General features: G+C 47.9%; 1 protein-coding gene across 1 annotated transcript; it reads right to left on the bottom strand.

Annotated features, from left to right (window-relative positions):
- Window positions 1-5,796: 5,796 nt before the first annotated feature.
- On the bottom strand, window positions 5,797-8,619 carry LOC124697988 (jasmonate-induced oxygenase 2-like). Its single transcript, XM_047230515.1, has 3 exons — window positions 8,078-8,619; window positions 7,658-7,991; window positions 5,797-6,322 (listed from the first exon to the last, which is right to left on the bottom strand). The coding sequence occupies exons 1-3, from the start codon at window positions 8,587-8,589 to the stop codon at window positions 6,059-6,061; spliced, it is 1,110 nt and encodes a 369-aa protein (XP_047086471.1). The 5' UTR covers window positions 8,590-8,619; the 3' UTR covers window positions 5,797-6,058.
- Window positions 8,620-9,739: the final 1,120 nt, after the last annotated feature.

Here is a 9,739-nt window from a genome sequence, read left to right as displayed (position 1 = left end):
TGACGTCGACTTGCTCGAAGAACAAAGAGAATTGGCACTCGCCAGATCAGCTATATATCAGAAAAATCTCAGACGCTATCATAGCCGGAAGGTAAATCCAAGGATGTTCCAAGAATGAGACCTAGTGCTACGTCTAGTGCAACGACTGCAGGACATTATAAGCTCGCACCCCCATGGGAGGGACCGTTCATAGTGAGCAAAGCTCTACACAATGATGCTTACTATCTTAAAGATGCACATGATGCCAAGAAAGGAAGGAAAGATAGGTCGGGTGAGGAAACCAAACGCCCATGGAATGTAGCGCTTCTTCGCCCTTTCTATTCTTCAAGATGTAATGTAAGGAGTTCTTGTACCTTTTCAATATTTCCTATGAATGAAATTCCGGCATCCCGAATGAATCTCGGGGACTGCCTTTACCGAAATCGCATGCGATATGTTTATTTTTTTTCTGCATGCTGGTTGGCTTGTTTGAAATTTTCTTTTCCGGTTTAGTAGTGTGTTTAACCCGAGGGTGATTCTTCGACTTAGCTGATGTCCGCAATCCGGCTTCATGGCAAGCAAGAAAAGCCAGAGGGATTTGAACACACGAAAAATGAAAGAGGAGACAAAAACAAGCAACCCAGAATAAAATTGAACTAACCCCGGTTGACGGAATCCTGCAGGCTGACACGAGACATCGGATACCAAACAGACAGGGAGAGACATTTACCCAGGTTCGGGGCCCTCGATGAGGTAAAAACCCTTACTTCCTGTTTGTCTGATCTTGATTATCGAATATATCGGTTTTACAATGGGGTAGCCGAAGGCTATGACTAAGATCTCGTCGAGAGGCTAAGATTTCTAATGACCTAGCTCTAGACTTGCGGTGAATATGGCTGTGGTGATTGTGTGTCCCTCGGCAGACCCTCTCCTGGCCCTTATATTGCAGGCCAGGTCCCAAGAGTTCTGTCCGGGTTCGACTAGTTTACAAAGAGTTCTATGTCTAAACTTTCCTTGTCCTTCGTCTTCCTGCATTGTTCATCAAGAATCTTTCTTCGGAACCGACGTATCATCCCACATTGGTCGGTGGATGATCTTCATGGGCCCCTGGTTGGGCCGTAGGAGGTAGCATAACATTGGTTACCCGAAGGGAATGCCCACATTAGTAGCCCCCGAGTGATTGGCCGAAGTAAAGCTTCGGGCAGGGACTAAAATTGTATTCTGTCGAACATCCATAATTGCCGGAAGGTCTTGATATATTGAAGCCAAAAGCTCATCTTTATCGGGCGGTGAGCGTCCAGCGCTCCCGATGGGAGTAGCCCCCGAGTCTAGGCATGGATGCTTGCAACTGTGTGTACACTCAAGTTGTACTACTCGAATGTTTTTGCCTGTCGATGTTTTTCGCAAGCTGTCGTGATCATCCGATAACTTTTTATATCGGGTCCTCCATAACTTTGGGTAAAGTCATGCCAATTGATAGTACGTAAGGGATTTGAGTAACGTGCCTATTTTTACTCGATAAATCGATGCTGGTTAACCGCCGATGGAAAAAGAACGTTACTCTACTCAGAATCAAGTCCCCGGGCATGATACTGGATCTTTGAAAATCTTCGAGTTCACACCTTTCTGTCTTCAATAACTTTCTACCGGGTGCGCATCCAGCGCTCCCGATGGGAGTAGCCCCCCCCCGAGTCTGGGGACGGATGCTTGCAACCGTGCGTAGACTTTAAGTCAAGCAGCTCAATGTTATAGATTTCTTCGGATGCTTCATGAGGAGCCGATACTTTTGATGACATCACCAGTGACGTGGCCAACGCGGCGGCTCGATTGACGGGACGTGACCTGACGGGCCCACCCTACTTCTGCGCGATCAGTTAGGAAATGACTAGTCCTTGCGTGTTGACCGAGGCACCTCCTCGATTTCCGCACGTAGTGGGAGTAATGGGCCGCCGGTTTGTCTCTCTTCTTGACACGTGTATGACTAGATCTTTGTCCATCTTCCCACGATGCAGAAATAACGGCCATGATCCTGAGTCAATTTCTTGTTATAAATAGGGGGACTCTTACATTTTAACTTTTTACACCTCCCGCACTGCTCATCTTCTTCCTCTGCCTCCTTCTCACCACTGCTTCCGCTTCTGCGAGCTCTCCAACAACCATGGGAAATAAGAAGGGTACAACTAGCTCAGGTGCTACCGCAAGCGCACCCAAGGCTAGCCTCGATTGGACAACATCCACCATCTCCAAGCATGAGGAGAACAAGATGAGTTCGTTAGGGCTCATTTCTTATGCCGAATCTGACTTCGCTCATCCAGGTTCTGTTTCTCGCCCAAAGCCTCCAAAGGGCTTTACTGTCATGTTTGTTGCCTTTCTGCAGCGTGGGATTTCTCTTCCAGCCCACGAATTTCTTTGTTGCCTCCTTTTTTCATACGGGATCCAGCTCTGGCAGCTGACCCCGAATTCCATTTTCCACCACTCCATCTTTATCACTGTGTGCGAGACTTACCTCGGCATTGATCCCCACTGGGGTCTGTGGAGGAAGATTTTTTTTATGTCAAATGCCACAATGGAAACGATGGCCCTCATGTGGTCGGTGGTGTCGGCTTCATCGTCAGGAAGGAAGTCAACTACTTCAACTTTCCGATGAGAGAGTCTGTCCAAGGCTGGCGGCAGAAGCAGTTTTATCTTCGGGACATCCCGGCACCAGGTCGTTGATCTAATCTTCCACCATTCGAAGATGTTCTTGCTGCTGTGCCGAAAAAGTCCCGGCAAAACACCTTGATTGCTGAGGAAAGCGAGGTAGCTGACCAATTGTACGAAAATATCTTAGATCTAAAGAGTGCAAGAGGTCAGACGATGTGTGGCACTGAAGTAGTCGCAATGTTCCTGAAGCGTCGAGTGCAGCCGGTAATGTCGAGAGCCCATCAACTCTAGTTGTATACTGGTGCAATGATAAATCGAGGGTCGGCCCGAATGATTTTTCTGAAGAAGATCTTCGAGACGAGGTGAGGCGTCTGACTTGCTTCAGCCAGAAGGACACCATAGCTATGACTTCAGCTTGCCATCCTTTTGATTTTAAGCACCTTCCTTCCGAGGTAATTATTTTATTTGTCTTTGCATCCGATGTCATTTTTGCTCCCGAACCTAAGTTTTGTTATTTTGCTTTCGGCAAGTTTGTACCATCGCTCAATGATATCCACCGACGCCCGAAAGTGGAGCAGCTCCGGAAGATGACGACTCTTCCGAAGAAACTGTGGATGACCAGAATGTTCTTGAGGATAGCGATGCTTCGGGTGATGAAGCCCCTGAAGATGACGCACTTATCAAGTCCATGCGTCGCAGGAAGATTAATGAAGATCTGATGGCGACATCGGAGTCGAGTCCCAGCGGACGAGATGACGATGATGTTGATGCAATCCCTTCTCCTGCACCTTCCCGAGAGACTTCGGCTCCTCAAGTCACAAAAAGACCATCAAGACTCTTCGCAGAAGAGGATGACTTGGAGTCAATTTCGTAAGTTTCCTTTTCACCTTTTGTTTCTTTCTACTTCGACTTAGCCTCTTTCAGCTTACTAAAATTCATTTCTGCTTTTGACCAGTGACCATGGCCAGGATTCTAGCCGCTGGTACAAGGCGCCGCCGCCCGAGGACGCCGACAACTCGAGCGATGACGATGACGGCGGCGACTACACGGCCTTCTACCGCTATTTCGGCATGTAGAAGGCTGCTAGTATTAGTTCATGTTTCCATCCGGCCGAATTCAAATATATGCACGAATTTGGCCTATATATGTAGTATATGTTAAATATCTTTAAATTTCGCTTATGTTTGAACGAGTTTCGCCTATTTTTGTTTGAATTCGCCGTATTTTGTCAAAAGTTTTCATCCATCCTGAGCTCACCGCTGGGAAAATGGGCCTTCCAGGCTAAAAAATACATCCATCTAGCGTTAAATAGCGCCGAATTTTGGCCTGAGGAGCCCAATGGCTGGAGATGCTCTAAAACTTGTTTCATCCTTCGCCACTGAATAAAGCCTTCTGAAAATACATCACACCAGCCAATGCGATCAAATAAGTACCCTGATTCATCCTAGAAAGGCACAAACCCGCACCCGTGTACGTACAGGATACACGTTTGGTGTTTGGTGGTCGCAAGTTGCAACACATGATCTTGGGTGGGTGTCACCCATCGAGACCAAGGCATCAAGCACGCACGCATTGCACCTGCTGCATCAAAACATCACCGTCAGTCACCACCGGCGACCCGCGCGCGGGGCGAGATATACATGGCCCTCCCGACACCTGACCCACCGGTGGACGGCGACGGCAGAGATATACTAGGGCAAAAGGTTGCCGGTCTGGTTTGGCCTGTATTATTCGAGGCAGGATAATCCCGTGATCCGCAGAGACTCAAGAAAACCCAACCCAATCATGATCATGGAACGACGGAAAGCCGGCGTTGGAAGATTCCGGAGGTTGCACGGCCGACTGTACGAGTGGCAGTGCGCACGGTGGGCCTGCAGGAGAGCCTTTCTCTCTGCTCCTCCGCTCCCCTTCCGGCTACAGCAAATCTAGCCGGTGGCCCGCCGTGGCCGGCGTATCGGCGTACTCTCCAGGAAGAGGAACAGACACTGACCGCCATGTCGCACCAGCCGTTGATCTCCATCCGAGGTGTCAACTACAAAGAGCACGCCCCACATGAACCCACCAGGAATCGAAACTTTCCTGGCTGGTTTGTTAGTTTTCCGGTGGGCGGCCGGCTAGGAGGCATCGATCCGCACCGCACCCACTTGTTCAATAACTTCAATTCCACTGTGTACCACGCAGTACTATGACCGCCGTGCCCGTACGTTAGCAAGGGTGTCCAGTGGGATCCCATGTTTATTTTACCATTTTTAGTGTAAATTTTAAAGGTTTTGTCTATCGAGCGAGAATTTTAAAGTCTCAGTCACTAGCAAAGTGAAAATGTAGCTTAAAGAAAAATGCAACTCAATACCGTTGCATTTTTCTGGCAGATGCAAGCGTAATTGAAAACGACTTAACTTCTTTTTACATTGGGTTGCAGTTTTCATTGGATGGCTGCAAATTTTAGCCGACCCAGACACGACTCCCGAGACATAGCAAAACCTTTTAAAACTGCTACTTGCACGGGAAAACAACAAAATAAACTAGTAGAAGTGGGATTTTGAGAGAAGTGCATGCTACCCTGCAATTGTTGCGGGAATAGGATTTTTTTTCTTGGGGCCCTTGGATTTTCTCGCGAACAGCTTGTGCTTGAACACAATATTCAGTTGGCCAGTTTTAAACTGGGTAAACACAAGTCAGTTGTCGGTATTGTGAGTGTGTCGTTAACTTCTGCACCATGTAGTGTTTACCGGAAAGGAAGGCACTGACGCTGAAGGACTGAAAGATACACGACTTAATAAACCGGCCCATTATTGAGATTGACTCTTGAGAGTTGAGATCAAGCTAGCCATGTGGCTAAGGGATGGAGATAAAAATACAACATCCAATAACATATGTACACACTGTCAACTTTTAGTGGATTAAGAATAATCCTTAGTTAGGTCCACAATCGTTGGATTTACATGCATGCTGGTGAGTTGCAACTTGCGACTGTGATTTTTTTTCGCAATAAGTGGCAACTGAGAAATATGTTTAAACAGTTCAAAATATGTTTAAGTAGTACAAAATCGGAGGATGATGTAGTAGCATGACTAAGGTAATTTTCAGCCAACTGAGAATTAAACGCACCTATGCATATTATTATTCTTAAAAGATAATAGTAGCATAGTTAACAATAGAAGACAACACAATGAATGATCAATTGCGTATTTGTGGTAGATTCATTAATTTATACGTCGTACGTACCGTGTGTATAAACAAAGTGATCAAGTTAACATGAATGACGCACGTACGTGACAATTCCATGTATATTTATTAGAGGAAGCGTCCGACGTCTAGTGTGTATATTTATGTATATGTACGCGTTACTTGTACCCCGGTCATCGATCATATCTACGTGTATGAAATAGGAGGATGCACAGGGCCCCCGGAGTAAGCCGGCCGGCCGGGGCGAGTGTCAGCTGGAGGCGGCGCTGCGGAAGCTCTGCAGCGACTGCAGGTGCGCCTTGCCGCTCAGGCCGCGCTGCCGGATGTGCACGCGGTACTCGTCGAAGGTCATCTCCGGGTACATCGCCGGCGATTCCGGCCCCACGAGCTCCGGCATGGGCCCCACCGGAATGTCGCTCCGCGGGTTGTAGAAGAAAGCCAGCGACAGCCGCTCCTCCGCCGCGCTCACTGTCACCCGGTGCTCCACGCTCTTGTACGCCGCGTTGCTCAGCACCTGCAGACAACCGTATACATATCAGTATCAGACTATCAGTACTGCTGATCTTTACATAATCATCTTCTGATCGATCGAGAGGACGCTAGCTGGTAGTTCCATGTTGACAGGGAACCGGCGGCATCGCATGCTGTACCAGCGATTGGCCCAGGATCGAGCTCAGGTGCGAGGTAGGCATAACTTGATGGGTTTGATAGCTCTCACACTGTGGCGCGCAGCATCAAAGGTGTAGGGAGATTAGACACGACTCTAGCTGGATAGTACGCCTAGTAGGAGCATGGAATCTTTGCAGACAGAGTAGGTTGTCACTTGCACCTGAACCTTTTTTCTAATATGCCTATAGAGGTATATCACATGAAAGAGAAGAAATGTGCCACTTCATATGGTGCCTCAGATGCCATTGCCTATCAAAAGGGTCCAACACAGCTAGCTAGTTACTCCCCCATTTCCATAATTTTTATAACACTGAAACCACGACAAAAATTATGGAACAAAGAGAGTAGCTTTCTATAGAAGAGATAGCCAAGCCAAATTGACCAGAGAAGCCCATGTGCGCAAAGAAAACAACATCAAAATGTACCCTCTGTGACCCGGATCATACCACGTCCATCTTTAACTTTTTACAAAAAAAAGATGCACTCCGGATGGATTAAAAGTTGCTGCACAGAAACTAACATACAAATTGAATCTTTGCCTTTGCCTATATATTGATATTCTTGGTTTCACCGTATGGTTTATAGAATAATGCAATAAAATTCATTCATTTTTAATATTTGCACCCCAGGAAAAGGAATCATGCATGTCTATGTACTCCAAAGAAACAAAAAAAAACCTGCCTGGGTTTTCAAACAACATGGTTTTGTGAAGGTTTCTTTCACGATTTTATAAATTCCCTATAATGAATTTCGAAGCACTTTAATTCATGTAAGAAAAACATATCTTTCACGTGGATTCGTCCTTGTGATCGGACACAGTCAAGAGGATACGCCGATGCTTTTGGTTGGAGAAACAGTTACTTGTCCCATTTTCCAATATGGATGTCCATTGACACTTGTCGATACCTGAGAACGTGCATCTTTCGAACCGGACCCCTACCCCCGGGCTCTGCTTCTCTTCCTTGAGCAGGTAGCGCACCACGATTGCAATAGAGCACGTTCTGCACTTCTATGGTGTTTGCAATGATGGTCATATATATAGTCGTATTACGTACTCATCATTGTCAGTTTGTCACGGGTGTGATTATACTAAACCTAGCTACCGCATACGTACGCACACGGAACGTTCCAATTGGTACGCTGCTAGCTGCACGTGCGTATTCTGTCTTGTTTTTCTTACCTGGATCTGGTCACCGATGTTCACGATGAAGGCGTCAGGGACCGGGTCGACGGTGATCCACTGGCCATCCTTCCTCACCTGCAGCCCCCGCACGTGGTCGTCGACGAGCAGCATGGTCATGCCGCCGGGATCGGAGTGCGCCGCGACGCCCAGCGTCAGCTCTGGCTGCGGGCACCTCGGGTAGAAGTTGACCCTCAGGCACGCCCCCTCGCCGCCCTCGCCGCCGAACGCCTCATGCAGCCTCCCGCCGTCGAGCCCCAGCCCCTTGGACATCAAACTCGATACCCTCCGGCACAGCTTCACCACATCCTCGCTGTACTCCTCCGTCGCCTCACTGCCATGCATGCATACACATCGATATCAGCTAATGAATTTACTTTAAATTTAGCTACCAAGCGCGTCATGGATGCTCGATCGTACCGAAGGGTGGAAGGAAGGTCCGGCCACTTGTCGTGGCTCTTGATCGACGATGGGAGGAGGTGGAGGAAGTAGTAGTCGCCCCAGTCGAGGTGGCCGCCCTTGGCGGTGCCGAGGCGACTGCCGTAGCCCTCGTACGTCGTCGGCGAGTTGGCGTACCGCTCGCGCACCTCGGCCGGCTGCCGGAAGAAGCCGCGCCACGACGAGCGCGCCCGGCGCAGCAGCTCCGGCCGCACGCCGTGGTTCACTGCTTGGAAGAAACCCCACTCCCGGCACGCCGCCTCCACGGCGCGGGCCGTCTCCTCGGAGTCCGGCATTGACATGTCAACCACCGGGATGTTCGGCCCGCTGATGCCGTGTGAGGAGGCTGCCGGTTGGGGCGTCGTCGTCGACGGCCGCTCGTTCGGTGGCTTCACGTACCGTTCAGGGATCGTCTCGCCGCAGGTGTCCGACACGGCCTGTACGCGCACCACGGGCTCCGGCCAGCCGGCGCCGCCGTTGAAGCAGCTACTCATCGGTGCTATAGCTTGCCGGTAGTGTTAAGACGCTCCTGCACTAACCATTTATAAAAGCAGCAGAGGATAAGGGAGAGACACTGTCATAATTGAGGTGTTGAATATAAAAATCAGCTAGTGCTTTGCTAGGGTTTGAAAGCAACGGATAGGATAAAACAAACACGTGCTGCAAATATTTCGACCAGGAAGGGATTAACAATAATTAATACACTTTTTGTGTGGCCAGAGTTCTCGTGGACATACATACTTTATGCTAGCTAGTGCGTTATGTTGACTCTACACCCCTCTCAAAATTACTACTGCTTCTTGTAGCTAGGTTAGTGAATATAGTGATAGTACTTAACAATCGTGAGCAAAACAAAGAACGTTCTTGCATTCTTGCGCGGTATCATGAGCATTTGATCAGAAGTTTGAGCGGTACTCCTTCCGTACTAGATATAATTGTCCTGGCCACATCGGAGTAAATAACAATTCGTGTTGTTTTAGTATTTAACTGTTAAGATAATGTAACTATGTAAGCTCATGTTCTTTTTATCAAAGTATGCATAACATGTTGTACGAATAAAAAGAACCATGGTTATGATGTCAGATTGATTATCTCAGTGTCATAAATTTAAGATCCTTCTGTTCTGTTTTGAGTCCATGCCATGGCATGAAGATTAACTTTCATAAATGTGAGTTTGTGGTTATATATATTGGGCCACATGCGAAGGCAGCAACATAGATTTTTTTTCTTTTTTTTTTAAAAAATGCCTCAAAGCCACGCCCATGGTCTTTTTACAATAAACAAACACCACAAGCACACACTCCGTCAAGGTTCGACCCCTCCCGGATCTCATAGGACCCCAAACACAGTGGCAGAATCACGATACAAAGTAAGACTAGTACAAAATGGGTCTACACACGACACAAAGTGAAGTAGTAGCTCAAGACCTAGTCTGTGCGTGCAGTCTCCTGATCTCGCCCATCATCTCATCCAAAAGTGATAGATCGTTCGGTTAGACCAGCACCCTCAACATTGCATATGGATCGGCATTTTGAAACTAGCATCAGCTGGGTTACTAATCAACTTTCCTTCAATATTCAATTTGTTATGAATATTCCAAAGGGTCTAGCATTGGAACTACATGAGCTCCCTAGCTCTTGCCCA

This window comes from Lolium rigidum, chromosome 3 (genome assembly GCF_022539505.1).
Source record: "Lolium rigidum isolate FL_2022 chromosome 3, APGP_CSIRO_Lrig_0.1, whole genome shotgun sequence".
Lineage (NCBI taxonomy): Eukaryota > Viridiplantae > Streptophyta > Magnoliopsida > Poales > Poaceae > Lolium > Lolium rigidum.
Note: the sequence above shows the minus strand (reverse complement) of the source record. Positions and strands in the feature narration are given on the sequence as shown.